Here is an 18556-nt window from a genome sequence, read left to right as displayed (position 1 = left end):
AGCTATACCTAATCTCAGTAGTAGTGCTGAAACTAAAAAGGGCATTAATGATTCAGTTGATCCACAAAAATAATCACTTTGTCATACAAGTTATTAACTAAGGAAGAAACGCCCCAAAATTGTCTGTACTGGATTTCAGACGTGAAGGTTTTCAGCTTTATGTTGATAATAAACTCATATCTCTGGGTTAGAAACTAAAAAATGACGCACTTTAAAGAAGTAAACTTGGACCTGTGATCCTGTGAAGTTCATGTTTCACATTTTACAGACTCAATAATTACCAAATAGTTGGCAGCAAACAAACATGACAAACACAGACCACACATTCTGGTGATCCTGATCCCGTCTGAGACCAAGCTTCACCTATGGCAGATTAAAATAGCCGGATTCTTTGTGTGTGTGTGTGTGCTCAAAAGGAGACTCACAGTTTTCAAAGTAGAACTTGTGGAAGTCCATGCCCTCCACCAGGTTCCCCAGGGCCTCGGGTTCAAAAGAGGTGAGTCCGGGATCGCAAATCCTCCTGAGAGCGAGCAACGAGGAAGAGGAGGAGAGAAGGTGAGAGTGGGTGAAACAGTTGAGACATTAAAGCAGAGTCTTAAAGACGACTCTAACGAGTGATGTATGGATTTTACGTCCTGGTGTCGTCGCACTCACGTGTAAGCATCGAAATCTCCATTGTTGATCGCTTCAATCAGCTGCTCCGTTATCTTGATGATCTCCTGTTTACGGGCTACAAAGAGCAGGAGAGAGAGAGAAACAGACGGATGTTTATTGGTGAGAGCCGGATGACAGGTGAGGCAACAATTAACTATGTTGTGGTTTTTACTTGATGACATTTTCTCTTGTCACTTCAGCTCCTGCCTTCCTTCAGGCTCTCTCTCCTCTGCGGCTACAGCTCAACACTTCCTCTTTAACCTCTCTGTCAGATCAAAGCAGCCTCCCCGCTGCAGCTCGACCTCGTCACTGTCTGTCCCTCGTCTTCTTCTCACCTTCTGTTTGACACTGAAACCGGCTAAAACGCTTCTGAGCAACACCACCAAAACAAAAGCTGCTCGTAAAGACCAGAAGCTTTGTTGTCACAGAGAATCGTAACACAAGGAGCGCTTACAACTGAGCCAACCTGCTACACTGACAGATCTGAGAGGTTGAGATCTGAAATAGATCAGCAGCGGCCTGCGAGCTCAGATTCAGAACAATTAATTACTTTTGCAACTCTTTACTTTCAAGACAGGAAGCTTCATTAAAACTTAAACTGCATGATTACATTGTGTTAATCACAGATAAATAAATAGATTTTTATGATGCCAGAAACTGTTAGTCCAACATGAATGTGTCTCACTGTGATGGTCACCTAGCAGAACAGTGTAAGGAGGACCTGAAAGAATCAAACAGGCCTGTTGTGAGTAACAGATCTATGACCCTCTTTAAAAATGTACATCTTTAGTGAATGAGCTTCTCTGTCAGAGCCTCAGAGCAGGAAGGGAAGTCAGAACGTATTGATTTAACGATGGAGCTAGTGTTAATATATGCTACTTATTTAGCAACATGTCTTTCCCAAGTGAAATGTCCTATCCTGAGGTAAGCTAGGAAACGTGTATTGCATCTCCCCATCTGAAATAAACTCTCCTAATTTGATGATAACTTTACTAGAGTACGCCAGGGCTGTCAACGAATACCGCGGCTGTCTCGCGAGCTCTCGCACGTTCTCCTATGTCTGTGCGCGCACTCTCTTGGTTACGGAGCATCTTTGAATGCATCACAACGTCACCTTATAGGTTAATAATTAACTTTAGTCGAGCTGAAATGAGCTAATACAACAATCGTGTGGTCTGTGGTGATGATTCAAAGAGAGATTCCCCCCCCAGCATCACAGACAGGTAGAGGTATGTTGACTTTTTTTAAATACAAGTTTATGTAGGACTGGGCGATATGGCCAAATCTTGAGTTATCATATCTCGATAATGATATATATGATATAATATGTTTTCTGGTAATTGAACGAATAATTAGACGCTAATTTCGGTGGGAAAGCTGTTAGAGGGCTGAATGTCTGTTCAACCATAACATAATTGTCCTCTTGTGGACATATTGCTTAAAAAAAGATATTCAAATTGGTCGAACCGAAGCACATTAACTTGGTCAATCACTATAGCTGCTCTTTTATTGCTGCGAAACTACCAACAAGATGTCAGCAGCTGCTTTCTTCACACACTTTAATTTTAACTGCTACTTAGCTTTGATGCATATTCCCCTATTTGTCTACATCACCTCAAACTCATTGGTCTTAAAATCCTTGATTGTGTAAAAACCAAGCTCAGCGAGATGACACATACAGCACTGGTTGCTCGCTAACAGACACAAAAGCTGATAAATTATGTTGCTTCGAGTATTTAGGATATTTTTTAACTGAGACGAGATGTAAAGAAGTAAATAGGATCCCTAAAGTTAGTTAGAATGTGCTTCTGTTATTCTATTGTTAAAAATCCTGGAACTCTGGAATACAGCCCCTAAACATGTATAAAAAAACTGTTACATGTGGAGTAACTCGCCTCATTTTTAAGTCTCCTAAGCAAACTGTCGTGTCATATATGCACGTGTTAGTGTGAAACGGCTACAGTGAGTGAGACAGCAAAGGAAAGGCTGAGGTTTGTTAGTCATGACTGTGTTCTTACTCTGCTTAGTGTTGTTTATAGCAGCGACAGTGTTGCTCCCTAGCGGAGCGGCAGGCATGGAGGACTGTGAGAGCTCAGAGTCAGGGCAGGAGCTGTTGCCTGTGCTGTTCCATGCCATGCGCTTTAGGTCATGCGGTGGAACTGAAACACACAATGGATGGTCAACACAGACAGACACATGGATGGAGGGCTAAAATGTACGTGAGATCGTCCACACGCGCGCACAACATGCACACAAAAAAATCATGCGGTTAAACAAAGGAGACAAAGCTGACATGTGTTAGTGTTCAGTGAAATAAGAGAGGAATAAACAAGTTAGTGCGGGGTTATGACAGGCATGCTGATGGGTAAACATGAGGACAAGATGGCAGCTGGAAGCGAGATGTGTAAAGCTCTGATGCTGTGTGATGTGAAGTCGTTTAACTGCCTGCTCTGCTCACATCTACTCTACTCTTAATGCTCAGATGCATTAACAAAGCCTGGTCTGATGAGCTGCAGCAAAGAGAAGGATCGAAGCCGTTGTTTGTTATGAGCTCATGTTATGCCTGTGGGGAAACTTAGCATGGTCAGGAAGGAAGAAGGAGTGGAGTAAAGACGAGGAGGAGGAGGGAGGAGGGAAAAGAGATCAGACTGTCCTGGAGTGCAGGTGTGTCTGACGAGGGCAGGAGGCCAGGACGAGAGGTTAAGAGACGAGAGGAGAGATTAGAGTAAAGAGGGGGGAAGATTGGGGAGAGAGAAGAGGCGAGATAAGGACGGAGCAAAGGAAGGTGAATCGGGAGAGAAATGGAGAGAGGAGATTAAAGAAATAACAGAAGAAAGCATTAGAGTCGAGGACAATGGGGGAGAAAATGTGAGGACACAGAGGAACCTGATGCTCTATGGTGTGCAAGGTTCCAGTAAGAGTCAGACAGGCAGCAGGAGCCTGTCAGACAGGGAAGCTGGTTTAGGACACCCAGCTGCAAGGTAAGCAAGGCTTCCTCCAGCTGGAGCTGTCACATTAGGAGGACAAGGGGATAGATGCAGTGATCACCAAGAAACACACGCACGCACACACAAACGCACGCACACATTTCAGGGTTCCCACAGTGGCCCTGATGGAAAAAAAACATGGACTCTTTGTTTTTGACTTTTCATAATTAGGTCACAGTTCCTTTGCAGCCTGCTTTGTAAAGTTTGTTGTGAGAAGAAGTGGAGTTAAGTCCTGGTAGAGAGGCAGTTAAAGAGGAGTCTGGCTCTTACGATGTAGAGTATTAATGGATAAACACAGCAGGAAATGATCGTCTGCAATCAGTGTGTAAAACAATTAGTAACATCCATTTTAGTAATGTATCCTGGTTAAAGGACAATTCCACTTTAATACAACTTGGGTCTTATCACCAGTCAGACGGTCATATGGATTTATTCATCCAGCTTGAATCTCCACAGCTTCAGCTGATTGGGAACAGAATAATCTCTATTATCAGATTTTACATAGAAATGTAGTCAGAGTAATATTGACCAATCATGTATCAGCGGGCTGCGGCGTATGCAGGAAAAACAGTCCGTGTGGAGAGCAAAAGAAGGCGGAGCATGATGCGCCGTAATGACATCCCGGCTCCCATCAGCGGCTACCTGACGATGATTTAGCTTCTTATTAATCTCTATAAACAGACATCTGCGTGCTAATAGCTAACAGTCTGTTCTAGATCTAAAATTCAACCTGAGATAAATTCCATTGACGCTGTGTCACGAAAGCCGCTCAGCGTTCAGATTTCTCGACTTCCTCGAATGCATCAGAAACGATTGATCCGACCTCCGTTCAACATACGAGCATTTTGTTTTCTTCTCCTCTTGAGGACAGACCTGAAAACTTTTATTATTTTTATTTTTACTAATCTGCATCATGATGTTTAAACTTCAGCAAAGGTAAGACCCGATAATTAAAGTCAATCACAAGAAAAACGTCCTTTTTCTGTAAACGATGCAGCACGCGGGAAAGGAAGTCTTGACTGGAAGTCGTTTATAGCTAACCGCTGGCTACACGCACGGCACGTTCACCGTTGTCCTCAGAGGCTACAGCCAAAGAAGAATGAGCCAGATCCACATTAAATACTCATCATACTATTATGTATAACATTTTTTACGCCGTTTACTGGCAGCTTACAGCTATGTGTAAAGGGAAGGTTACACAATGTAGTTTATTTGCTCCACTTGACGGAAACATCTGAAATATTGGATTCAAATTAGCCGGACAATTAACAAAAAACCGCATTACCATGAAGGTTGAATGCCGATTCAGATTTAATGTCCCAGCTGTCCTGTTCTCATTTACTGTTCAACATGAGTTACAGATTGTAATCAGGAGGAATCGTTACTGGCAGCAGCAGCTTAGATGAGGTATCTGTAGAGAACGAGTCAGACTGGTGCGTTCTTAATGTTAACGAGCGAACAGGTGAAGTCACACAGCTACAGTAAGTACAGTAATTAAACTGGAAAGTCAGTCTGAGAACTGTGACGGAAAATTTGTTTGCTCTTTTTTTCTCTCTTCTAATAAGTTTGTCTGACCGGGGGCCCGTTAGGTCAGCTAATCCAGGCTAACAGGAGATCGTCAGGCTGAAATGATCCGGTTAATTCTCATCCGGATTATTTGGGGTAAATGTCACGTCTTCTGGTTACATCAGTGCTTTCACAGTCTGACAAGTTATACACGAGTTCAAAGCTTTACTTTTGAAGAGGTGTTTGTTTTTCAAAGCTGTTTCACTCTGAACTGCATTAATTACAGCAGCGTATCAAAATGCTTTCTCAACATCCCGCGTGCTCTAATATAACAGTCACACCTCTAAGAAAGAGAAATCTTTGTTTTGTTTGTAGCTTGTTGTTTAGACAACAGCTGCAGCCTAACCTAAAGCTCCCTTTGGAGAACTAAAAAGCTAACTACATCATGTACGAGGAACACAACCCTGGGGGTTCGATTAAAACTTGTTCGACAGGGCAAAATACATTTAGAAGTTGTCGGACTTGTTTTTAATGATCTTGGTGTTCTCAGACCTCATAATCAACCTGGCTAGTACACTGTCATTATTACCAACCAGACTGATGTCCCAAAATAAGAACCAAGTTGTAATAAACCAGAGTTATCCTTTAAATGAACCAAATCAAACTCAATCAGTGCAAAACTAAAGAACTTCCCTTTGTTTACAAACTGATAAAAGAAAAATAAGATTTTGCTAAACCAGTGGGAACCCTCAAAAACAGCTTGGTGGATCAGAGTGAGGGAGCTCAAAGATGTGAGACGTCATTGCCAGTGACTACAAAAAGCCAGGGTGGGAGTGGGGGGGTAGGTGGGTGGTTGGGTGGGGGTGTTAGGTCCTTGCCAGTGGCGACCGTACAGCTTCTGGTTGCCATGGATAAACTTACTGGCAGGTGAGCTTTGAGGTGAGGGCAGAAGTGGGGGCATCTCCTCTGTGGCGCTGCTCTGACTCAGCGCCGAATTGTCCGCTAGAAACACACACACAAAACGCAGCCGGACACACAATAAGTACGTACATACGCACACCGCAGGCGCACAGTCAAGAGTGCGAGAGACACGTGTCGTATCTCAGCACACCTGCCAGTCACTACAGTCAAATACACACACTTCACTAGATGGGAGACAGAGAAAGAGAGAGCGGATAAGAACAGGAAAAAGGGAATAGACTACTTGAGTACCTTTCCTACCTTTCATTTCCTCCTCGTCGTTGGTGGCGTTGCTCTCTGTTGATCCCTGGAGTGCGGAGAGACGGACAGAAAGATACTGAAATTAACTCAGCCGACTTCTCGTCCATCAGGCCTGAGAGTGGAGCAGCTGGGGGACGCTCGGGCTTTCAGACAGACTTAACTCACCTTGACTCCATCAGGAGGGTTGTGCACCACTGTGCTCTGAGACTCCTGTGAGGCAGAACAGAACAGTTAGTCCAGCACGTCGTAGTCCTGAACCAGTGCCTCCCAACTGGCTTTCAACTGGGCCCCATACTTTACTTCAGCCATGGCATCTTAACCTATAACTACACCTTCTCCTGGTTGTTGGTTTGTCCTCTAAACTATCAAGAGCACTCGTGGCTCAGGCTGAGAGATGATGTCAGAGGCTTCTCTGAACTAAACTAAAAAGTACTTTCAGCGCAAAGCTTCTGATTTCATTGTTCTTAATGTTTTCTAAAGCTAAAGTTTGACGAAATGGCAAAAAAGGGAATAAAAGTGTGAAGTTACTCTTTTGATTTAAAGCCCTCCAGTGAAAATCGAGCGTTTAGCCTTGTAAACATCTCCATGTTGTGTTCTTCATGTGCTACCAGACATATCAGGGACAACATCAGCAGTCATCTCCACGGCTGGGCCTGTCTGCTTTTAAACTGCAGTGCACCAAGGACAGGCTGAACAACACGTTTTCAGATTGGCAGGTTTGAGACGTCACAAACCTAAGGAGCCAATCCCGTTAATGGACGGGGTGAGGCCATGCACATCATTATGTGTAACCTATGGCAACCACTTGTAACCTTACATCCGGGTGGATACATGTTTTGCGACGAGGGGGCGTTTGGAAATTAGCATAGTGGGCGGGGACTCTGCAGATTAAGGGATTTTTAATGAGGGAGAAGGAGGAGATGCCTTGGGAGGAAAAAACATATCAGACATAATTTATTGTTTCAAGCAGAGCCTTTTAAATGTCTTAAAACAGGACTGGAGCTGCTCTTGAACAACTCCCATGGGAATCATGTTTTGCTGACTTTTTCATCAGTTAACGCCATTTTTCTTTACGCCAAATTATTACAATTTTGGACAAAAGATTTTGTTTACACATTTGTTATTTAAAATCACAAATCTACCAATTTTTGACCGTTGAGACCAAATGCCATTTTTGGGGGCGATGCCTTCAAATGTCTCATTTTATCCAACCAACAGCTGTAAACCTGAAGAGAAGCAGCCAATCCAAAGGCTGGATGGTATTTTTCTTTATAAAGTCTTCATTGCCCTTTTCTCTTAAATACTGATTTCAGCCACGTTGTCCAGGCCTTTCCACACTTTGGGGTCCTGCAGCACCAGTTGAGAAGCACTGCCTTACCACACCATTAATGTTGATGAGTAACCACACCAGTGCAAGATGTTATGAGTGACTCATGCTAGTAAAGCGTCTTGAAATCACAACATGCTAACGATGGATGATGATTGAAGTTTGGCATCATGGTTAGGATGTAAATGAGGATGTTAAACAGGTTAGAATGAAAGAGACGGTCGGATGAGCTGAACAAAGGAAAACATTAGGAAAGGCTGGCTTTAGTTAGAAAGTTAAAGGTTATCATGGGAGAGAAGCAACTAACACAGAGGGAATTACATGATAAGAAACAAAGTCTACGTTCACAGATCAACAGCCGACACAACGTGAACCAGGACTCTACGTTTCTCTGTGCTGACACTTAATACTCCTCTAGTTCATGCTCCTTACACATCTAAAAAAGGTGCACATGTGCAGCCGGAGATTCGCAGCAATGATGAATAATTTTATTCCAAAAAGCGTTTCATCTGTTTGATTTAGGAGATTAGATTTTAGATTTCAGGAACACATGTGCACCTCGGGGGGTAAAATGATCAGAGGATTGATGCTGCGGGGGGAACAGGGAGGATGTTACGGGGAAATCTCTCCTGGATGGTAGATGAAGGATGACAAGCAGAGACTATGACGATGGAGGATGAGGCAAAATGGGCGACTATGCAACTACTGGGAGAAGGGGGCTTGTTAGGAGGTGGGGGTGGGGGTGGGGGGGACCGACGCTGCGGCGGGCTACTGTACCATCTGGGCGTTGGTGGCCATGTTGGAGTCTTTCAGGGCATTGATGGCGCTCACTATACTGTTCTTACTGTTGTTGGTGGAAGGCTGGGACGAGAACGCAGACACTCAGAGTGAACACATACGTTACACACACACACACATACAGATGCATTAGAATTGCACGCCTTTCAGGGAGCGGGGCCGATGTTGGACGAGGCTCCCGGGCTGTTGAGAGCTAACAGGGTAAATGAGAGGGTGAGTGCCAGAGAATGGCCTCTAGATCATCCTTTTTACTGCCTCACTAACTCTCTATGCCTCCGCCACTTAACTGCACAGAGAGACCCCTGGGGCGGGGGGGAGAAAGAGAGGGAGGGAGGAGGCAAGAGGAGAGAGATGCTTAATAGCAGTGGAGAATGACGGACACTGCTTGGGAAAGAGAGCAGCAAACCTCGGATTGAGGCAGACTAAAGGTGAAGGAAATCCATTGAAAGAATAATTCAATGATGATTTAACAGTCCAATATAGTTAAAGATGTTTCTTTAACTCGTGGATGGAGCTAAGGGAACTCTGGAGTCTAAAAACAAGCAACAGGAGGTCAAAAAACCCTGAGGTGTAAACGAGTCTAGGGATGCACGATATTAGATTTTTCGCCGATATCCGATTTCAGCCCTTTTAGCTGATTTCAATACCGATATATTCGGCACATGTTTATTCCCACCTAATTGCAGAGAACATCAATTCTCCTTGATATCATGCCAACTCTTATTGTAGTGGCCAAACACTGCCATAAAGCGCGTCTAATCGCTCACGTTTCTGAGCGCACCTGAACGCAGCATCCCTCCCGAAACACGGCAGTGAGGGAGACATGCCCGGACTTTTTTACTGCACCTACTACCTTTAGTTTTGCAGGGATGTTTACACTCAGTTAGCTTTGGCCGCGAGTGTATTTTCCGACGCGTTTGATGTTGTTAAGTCGGTAAAATGACGAGAATGTGAGCTAACTGTTAGCTGGTTAAGAGTTGTGAAAGCTGTTTAACTTCTAATCATTGGCTCGAGTTTCTGTGACTTTTTAGTCTTTATTTGTATATTGTTGATAACTTAGCGCAGGCAGTGCGTGCACACTCGCCCTGAGTTAATGTCGTAGCATTATGTCAAGCTTTTTTAGGGAATCATGGAGCATTTAGGCAGAATTAAAGTGTTTTATCAGCGGAAAATATCAGCAGAAAGAATGACATATCTGTCGATGCTGACATGTCATTTTTAAGCCATAATCTGCAGATGCCGATAACGTGCCGATAATATCGTGCATCCCTAGATGAGTCGCCTTAAGAAATGAAACTCTGGAAGAATAAACGTTACCTTGTGAACACAATATTACTAACTTTAAAAGGAGAAAGAGAGCTTGAGAGGAACAAGCAGAACAGATAGCAACAAAAATGGGGTCATCCAGTAGGAGAGACAGGACACGTTGTAGAAGAACAAAAGAGGGCAGGGAGGTGACGAACAGCCTTACCTTAGCAGAATCTGACTTCTTGTTGAGTAAACTTTTGCATGCTGTAAAAAAGGGAGAATAGAGAGGGAGAGAAACAGGTAGAAAAAGGACTGTTTAACTGTTGACGACAGCACCCACGCCAATCCATACTCTTTATTCAGCTTTAAAGGAATCCGCAACTTGGGCAAAAACCTGAAGCTACAATTTCTCACATCTATGAAACCCCCCCCTCCCCAAATACCTAAGCCTTCATGACAAAGTGGGCCTGGATGTTGCCAGAGAAAAGCATGCATTTAATGGATTTCTGGGGCAAGTTGCTACACTCTGCAAAACCCATTCAACATCATAATCCATTCATTGCCATCTGGGGATAAAAGAGTAACCTGAGAGCAAAGTAAACTTCCTCAATCCATTTCCTGTCTGGAAGACCCCAGCAGATCTAAAACAAGAGGGATGGTCAGACTCAAACTGCCGCCAGGACTGACGGAGACGAGCCGGGTTAATGTAAATCATTGATTTCCTTTAAAGGCCCCGGTCACTTTTCCTCTTGCTCTAAAGCTCTCAACTTTCTGTTGCTTCCTTTTTCCTTTTTTTTCTACTAATTTTCTAATGACACACACAGTTCCCAAAAGTCTTTTGTTTCTTACCTTCCAAAAAGAAATCAGAGAAGGAAAGAAGGGGGAGAGAGGGGAGGGTTGAAAAAGAGGGCTTAGCATTTCAATACAAGAGAGGATGAAGATAAGGGCCACAGCATTTACAGCAAACAATATCAAGGGTAAACTCATGCTCCTTAGTCTTGGCTTTTGCGTCGATATGCAGCTTTTATCTTGACCTGGTCATGCAGCATCCAAATAAAAAAATATATATATAAAAAAGAAATTTTCATTCCACAACCAGCGAAAGGAGAGCTGATTTTTCAGAGCGCTCTTCATTCGGCTACATCGTCTAACAAACAGCCATCAGGGTGCCAATCGTGACAGCATGGGAGCAGCACGTTCATATGCTCTCTAAACACGTCCTCCCCTCCTGCTCCTCCGGAGAATAATCGCTGAATTCCACATGACAGGATGAGTAAAGTCAAGATGACCCACAGCAGGAGAGCCACGTACCAGCTCGATGGCGAGCACGGAGGGACGGATTAGAAAGCATCTGAAGACGCATCTCCCGAAAGCATTTGATTTTTTTTTTACAGGATATAAACCACACAGGACACCCACATGCGAAAGGCAGCAAGGCAAACACCTTTCTAAAAACAGAAATAAAGGCTTCAACACTTCTGTCACATTTTGCTATAATGTCATTAAAAAAAAAGGAACATCATGAGCAAACTGCCAAGCCTTGCTTCAGCCAAACTCTGCAGAGATGTGCAAGGAAGCTGCTACAGTAAAAAGTGTTTGCAGTGATATCATCAAAGGACCAAAAGCCAAAAAAAAGGGCGATTAAAACAGGAGGAGAGCTGAAGAGTCCCATCTGTAGTGATGATGTCACAAGCGTTCTTTACAAAGACTTACAAACAGGCAACTTGGTCCAGGATCAGACAGGAAGCCCGCATTCGGAGGGCTCTAGCTGACAATCAAACCACCACAAGCACCCCAAATCTCAGTGCACCAATCACACATTAAACCCGCCTCCCCTTTCACAGGTTACCTTCACCCTGCCTAAACACAGATCCTAGTTACCTATGGAGAGTTGTCTGCACACTGTAGCGCACACAGGATTCTTTGTCTTAAGGTGACAGAATCCAGTGTACTCTACACTGTCTGTTTCTAATGTTCTAAATCCATGGAGCCACCATCGGAATCGCCGACCTTCACCACCCGCCCCCACCCAGCAGGATGAGAGCAGAGTCTGATTTTAGTACTTTCTAAAATGAAGGAATCCATCCCTCCGTTCTCTGTGAAATATCTGCTGGATTATGTCACTGGGTATTTGACAAACGTGGCGTCAGGTTTGCTGCCACGCTGGCTTGTGGCATTCCTTTTGAGGAGACTTTTTTTGAAAGTACTAAAACAGACCTCATGAGGGGGGAGATGAGACGTGGGATGCCTTTAACCTCGAGGGATTCATCAGGAACGCTGCACAACGGTGATGGTTTCAACAGTTGGCTCCGGCAGCAGCACCAAAGGCACCACTCCCATCCGTCTCCCCCGCTCCTCAACATCCTCCCTTCCCCTCCCCTCCCTCCAGACCCAGGTCGGACGATGGCAGCACGCCAACCCAGCTCTTGCCGGCCCCCTGCAGTGTCAGTTTTCGCCCCCAGGATACAAGCCCCTCCTCATCCCCTGCCCCTGCCCGCCCTGTGCCCGGGAGAGCACAGGTGAGCGTGGGGTCAGCTGGAGGTCAGGATGGAGCGCGCTGGAGGTGACGACTAAACTGATTTTGAAGATGAAATGGGGGTTACACGGCTGAGGCTCGAGTGGTGGTGAGGTGTGAATGTGAAAAAGCACTTTGGAGTGTAGGTTGGACTGAATCGATTACAGCTAAGTGATGTTGATGTACATGACTGCGTGCGTTATGTCTTTGCTTTACAGCAAAGACAGCACACAAACTTAAGAGCCTAATGTGTGTGAGGATGCATGCGTATGTGTGTGGTTGTTGATGGAGATGCTGGCAGAGGCTGCATGCAGGAGTCTGATGGTGGTGATGGGGTCCCACCCTGCGCTATGAACCAAAGAAGTAACTGTGTGTGGAGAGGAAGTGGATGGGCGTGTCTCTGGGACGTACCTTCCTGAGCCAGTGAGGCCGTGGAGGAGGCGGCAGCAGCAGAGTTGGTATGCTGCCGGCCCACTATTGGACAGAAATGCTACAGTTGGGTGGGGCTGTTCAAATTAGGCAGGTCTATGTCACGCTTTTTCACTCATGGGCCTAGAAAGCTACAGGGTGTGCTGGCTGCAGCCCAGACTCATCACAAAGTTTGATGGAAATGGGCTGAAGCAAAAGACGTGCACCCCCGTGGTTTCCTAGGCCCAGGGTTGAAATCATTAACCATCGACTGACCAATTAACTTAGAGGCTGTGAACAAGGCTTCAACGAAAACAAGTCACTCTCAGAAGACTGAGAAAATAAACACTTTATAAAACCACACTTTCCCCCAACATTCAAATCTCATAAAAGATTAGGCTTCCTTCTGTCAAACATGCAAACGCTCCGTGGGCAGCAGAAAAGAGAGAGACACACACACACACTCGCTCTCTCACACACAAACACACACACACACAGAGGGAGAGATACATTAGAATGGACAAGGACGTAACAAGCGCCCACATATAATCTGGTATATGACACAATATTACATATTAGCCTGCTCACATACGTCAGGGATGCAAAGCACTCATAATAATTATCAATACATCATTTCTACCATAACTCAGAGCAGCTTCATGTTTCAAATCAGTTTGATAAGTAACAAAACAAAGTCCTGAGCACACACAAAAACATATTGTTATTTTGAGGATGAGTGGGTGAGTGTGTGTGTCTGCGTGTGGTGTGTGTGTGTGTGTGTGTGTGTGTGTGTGGTGAGGGGGTTAAAAGAGGTGCAGAGGACTCTATCCACTCCTTCCTCCTCTCTCCCTCTGCATTTGCTGCGTGGGAGGCTGAGGGCGAAGGGCACACCCACCTGAGAAGTTTCTGGACACCAGCATGGTGGTGAGAATGGCTCCCTGGAGGAGGAGAGGAAGGAGGAGAGAAAAGTGAGGGAGGTATAATGAGAGCAAGGAGTTTGGTTTTATTTAGTTTTGTCTTCCCGACTTACTGCTTTGTTTTCATTTCTAATAGAACAACAACATTATTCTCTTTCTGCCTTTTTTTTACCAGAAACATCCAGTGTGTTTGTTCTCTGTCAGGCAGTCGCTAATCATTAAAAATATTACATGTATTGTGTTACAACAGAGATGCACAATTAACAGTCTTAACATCTCCAAGTCCCAGAACATTTTCTTCTATGCAAATGTATTAAAATGATGCGGAGAAAAGAAGACTGACACTGACAGACACCGAACTGAGACTTAGTTTGCATGTTCACATGTTAATGCAAACTACGGTACGGCTAACTGAGCTGGCTATCATTGGAAATGTTTCAGTACTGCTCCTGATAGCACAGTTTCTGTGCCCGCATCAGCATGTGTTTAATACCTCCCTTTGAGAGGATTAAACGTGTTTGCTACTGGACCATTTTTCATTTAAGAAAAGAAGCTGAGGCCCTTTAAGAACTTCACCAGGGTAGATATATATACGTAAATCAGCAACTAATAAAATGCCATTATTAATTTCTTTACATTTTCAACATTAAAGCTACAGCAGGCAACATTATTGCATTTCCCTAACAACATTACATTGAAATTATGTTTGCTGATCTGTGACTGTGAGCGCCCGCCTCCTTTTGTTTTTAGTTTCTTAAAGAATTCATCCGGTCTGCATCGAACAACCAATCAGGGTTAGCTTTCCATGTCACTAGCCAATCACAGCGACTCTGTACAAACTAGCATCATCCGGCTGCTACGTGACTTGTGTCGGTCAGGAGCTATGGCAACATGCGGTCAATTTCCTGTACCTCCTTTGCCAATAACGGCATGTACTGCTAAAGAAGCAAAAAGAAGGAATAGCTTGGAGGAGAAGAAAGCTTCAAAGAGAGCGCTAAATAAAAAGAGGGATCAGATGAGTGGGAGTGTAAGGGGCTGAAGAGCGAAGCGATGCAGAGGTTGCCCTGTTCTTTCTTGGCAAGTAACGGTAGCTCTTAAGGTAAGAGCTAACAGTAGCACGAAGCTACAACCTCTAGAGGTAAAAAGGTCCGCACCAAGAATCATAACTATAGTGAGAACTTTAGTAGTAGTTTTGGAATAAACAGCATCTCTCCTCTCTCTCGTTGGTGCTTCAGAGAGACGCACCGCAGAACAGCTGCACGGCACACACCAGTTGCAGAATGCGCGTGCATGTTTGGTGTGGCGGAGTAATACAGAGAGGCGGAATGTTTTTTCCATTGGAAAGTTCATGTTGCTTATTACTGCCACTTTAACACTTGGAACCAAACAGAAGATCCCCAACACAAACATGTATTACAATCTTTCATACTTTGACACGCAGGACAATCATTTTAGACTAAATATATATGAAATGAGGTCATCTAGACAACAAAAAAACTCTCATTCTAAACAACTAAGATTTAGCACATAATCAAAACGGGGTCTTAAAACAGAAGTGGGGTTAGACAGGAGTTCAGGGTGTACCTTGAGTTTTCGGCGAGCGTTAAACTTGCGGAGACACTCGACAGTTTCCTGTCTGTGCATCATGGAGGCCACTGTAGAGCGGTGCTGCAGGGGGACAAAACAACAGTTTCAGTGTGTAAATCAATTTGCAGTTATTTGGGGACAACGATGCGGCATCACTACACAGGTCTGCGTATGCACACCTATTTAAACCAGCCAATATATCTCAAGGGGTTTAGGCGAGAGAGTGAATACTTACGCAGACCCATGGGTGTTTGAGGGCCTGTTCGGCAGTGATTCTCTTGGCTGGGTTGATGGTCAACATCTGGTTGATCAGGTTCTTTGCCTCTGGAGTCACTGTGTCCCACTCTGGGGATGGAAACTGAGAGAAATGGAGAAGGAGGAAAGTGTGAAAGTTGGGATGGAAAGCAAATTGGAAACACGCTTCCTGGAGGACTTTGAGTCATCATGTTTCAGCTAATCCACACCATCTGTGCACCAGGTCTCCAGTTAATCTGTTAAAATTAAACTGATATGAAAAAACATTTTCTTTGTGGATTAACAGAACAAACGCTTTTGTTGCAGATATTTTAACCATTTTTTATAAAGGAGTGAATTGGCTGTTTGAGACTTCCCCAGTCTACAGAAACTGCAATGTGACTTTATTATCCAGAGACTGAGAGAGGAGGATACCCCTTCTCCGATTCTCTCCCACACACACACAAACACACACAGAGACACACACACACACATCCCTCTCTGCAATGCGTCAGGGAGGCCCTGATAGGATCAATAGCTTTGGACCAGCTCTCAATTGGACACTATTAAACATTCAAAAACTGCTTAGCAAAGCCCTGCACTGCACCCTTCACAAATATACACCTAACAAACACACAAACACACACAGGGCACACACACACACAGCACACTCACATCGTATGCTCCAGCTTTGATCTGCTGATAGAGTTTGTGTTGATCTTCATCCCAGAATGGAGGATATCCCACTAACAAGATATAGAGAATAACACCTGACAGGAAACAGAGCGGAGAAAAGCAATTGAGAAAGAGAATAAGGACATTTATTAATTTAGCACATTTTATTATAAATAGTGCGGCACAATTTATCCAACAACTATAAATATGTAATATGATTAAGTGTAATATTCAAGCCTCAGAAGCAGCACTGTTATGATAGAGGTAAAATGTGACAAAAGAGTTTCATAATGAAGTACTGCAGTGCTGCAGAGATGCACTGGCATACAAATCTTCTTCTCCACATATAAGAGAGTTGTTTGGCACAGACAACAAACGTCACATTATCATGATTTTAATAGTTTTTTGTATTGACAACAAACATTGTGATGTTAAAGTGATAATCTCCAAGATTTTCATGTAAATAAATGTCTGTTAAGTTTCTATCTATCGCCTAATGAGGTAACACAATGGTGATTGAGCCTATGGCCCACTGAGGAAAGCCTTTACATTTACAGTATTACAGACTTGGTGTCATTCCTGGAAAAAAACACAAGCGGTGCCCAGTTAGTGACGCGTTTTCCATCATCCAGCAGTGGTTGGTCTGCCAGAGAGGGTAGGCGGAGCTAAGCGGCTGCTTTTCCGCTCTCTGCAAGTGTTGCGAGTAAACAGTAATCTACTATGGCTGAACAAACAAAGAAAAGATGGATGACTACAGATACAACTTCAACAAGAAGTGAAAATCCAAAGAAAAAGGAACAAATTTGACGCTCAGATGAAGCAAACAGTCTAAAAAGGAAAGCGACCGTCAGCGAGGAAAATCAAGAGTTACAACCGAACCAACCGTGGACGCAATTACCATTTACCATGACAAAAGTCTGATGTGTCTTTCTCACCACTGCAAAGTAACAAAAAGATTGCAGCAGGTTTGATGTCAAAAAAGGTGAAGCTCAAGACTCACCACAAGCCCATATGTCCACAGGCTTGCCGTAGGGGTCCTTCCTCAAGACCTCAGGGGAAAGATATCCAGGGGTGCCCGCAAACCCTGCCCGACAGACGAACCACAAGACACAATTAACTGATGCCTTTCATTTAACTTGTGATGGAGGCTATTTCTGTGCAGTTATGTGAATGGTTCGGATGATAGTGACCTGTTGGACTGCAGATTATGACAGTGTAGAGTCACAAGCAAATACCCGTTAATCATCTCATCCCTGACGGAGAGCCAGCCAAATGCTGGCAGCTCGGCCGTTGGCCAAGACACAATGGCCTAAGCATGAACTGGGAAAGTGTCTGTGAGCCTCTTAAGCAACGCTCGGACAAGTATTCTTTGGCCTCCAAGCGGGCAGGCGGGTGAGTATGTACTGTATATACAGACCTACAGTCTGACTAAGAGCCTATTCAGCAGTGAAACGTACAGTATGTTTAAGACTACACTATGGAGGGCTAAACACTGAGACAGAATAACAGATCAGTTAATGGTCAGCACATTTGATTTGTGTGTGTCACTGTTTATGTTTTCTTACCGAACCAAGCCTGCTGGTCTCCCTGCACTTCAATAGCAAGGCCAAAGTCTGCCAGCTTCACTGCAGCTCCCTTCATCTTACTGGCCAACAACAGGTTCTCAGGCTGAGGGAGACACACACACACACACACACACACACACACACACACACACACAGTGAGGCAGAATGTAGGACAAGAGATCAAGACAGTGAGAGACAGATAGTGACAGGCACTCTTCAGCAAAGCTCTTTCTGAGAAATATTCACATTTGATGTATTCGACACAGCTCGTGTGGGGGTGGGGGAAAGGTGTGAGAAAGCGATAGAAACATGGAGGATGTAGAGAGAGAGAGAGAGAGAGAAAGAGGATGGGTGGTTGAGAATCTCCACAACGCCTTATATGGGCATGGGTTGGTAGCCATAGAAACCACTCGGGAGTCATTTAGGCAGCGCTGCAGACTGCATGCTAAATGGAAAGTGTACTTAGCGAGGAGGCAGCGTGTGTGGCGGCGCTCTAAATGGCCGTTGTTTGGGCAGTGGGACATAAATGGCCGCAGTAAAAGCCCACTCAGGATAAAAGGCCAACAAATCAGACAGGCAGCGCTCGAGGTAATAGCGTTATTCTCCGACACACGCAGAAGAACCGCCCACGTGAGTCTGAGACACCCCTTCAGGTTGTTTTTTTTCCTGCACCTTGAAAACGCACAATTCAAAACACATCATTATTCCTCCTTTGTACCTGGATTATTATCAGCGCCTTAAAGTGGGTTAAATAGGAAACTGAAGGCAGAGATGCTTTCTTCTTCTACTCTTTTTATGGGAGCCAATCAGCTATTTAGGACGACTCAAGCCCCTCCCCTATTGCTCTATGGGTGGTGTGATGTCACATGCGTTGTCCTGGCAACTCATGAGCTTTATCCATGCCTACACCTCCT

At 44.4% G+C, this 18556-nt stretch overlaps 1 protein-coding gene across 11 annotated transcripts in view; it reads right to left on the bottom strand.

Moving 5' to 3' along the window:
- The window catches only part of LOC138593100 (calcium/calmodulin-dependent protein kinase type II subunit gamma-like), a 44195-nt gene that overhangs the window by 5144 nt on the left and 20495 nt on the right, over positions 1–18556 (bottom strand). The window contains exons 7-21 of one of the 11 annotated variants that reach the window (XM_069663937.1): positions 17643–17745; positions 17078–17161; positions 16078–16172; positions 15404–15526; positions 15166–15249; positions 13560–13602; positions 12668–12730; positions 9965–10005; positions 8473–8556; positions 6534–6578; positions 6369–6414; positions 6069–6149; positions 2673–2813; positions 655–730; positions 426–520 (exon numbers count right to left, since the gene is read on the bottom strand). In XM_069663937.1, the coding sequence (XP_069520038.1) occupies positions 426–520; positions 655–730; positions 2673–2813; positions 6069–6149; positions 6369–6414; positions 6534–6578; positions 8473–8556; positions 9965–10005; positions 12668–12730; positions 13560–13602; positions 15166–15249; positions 15404–15526; positions 16078–16172; positions 17078–17161; positions 17643–17745 (1204 nt within the window). Of the gene's footprint in view, positions 1–425; positions 521–654; positions 731–2672; positions 2814–6068; positions 6150–6359; positions 6415–6533; positions 6579–8472; positions 8557–9964; positions 10006–12667; positions 12731–13559; positions 13603–15165; positions 15250–15403; positions 15527–16077; positions 16173–17077; positions 17162–17642; positions 17746–18556 lie in introns of all 11 variants that reach the window. The other 10 variants (XM_069663940.1, XM_069663939.1, XM_069663938.1 and 7 more) reach the window with 10 other exon arrangements.

Source organism: Semicossyphus pulcher, unplaced genomic scaffold (assembly GCF_022749685.1).
Source record: "Semicossyphus pulcher isolate SPU_LCO1_2020_fin unplaced genomic scaffold, fSemPul1.0.p SCAF_16, whole genome shotgun sequence".
In the NCBI taxonomy this organism is placed as follows: domain Eukaryota; kingdom Metazoa; phylum Chordata; class Actinopteri; order Labriformes; family Labridae; genus Semicossyphus; species Semicossyphus pulcher.
This window is presented reverse-complemented; position numbering and strand designations above follow the sequence as displayed.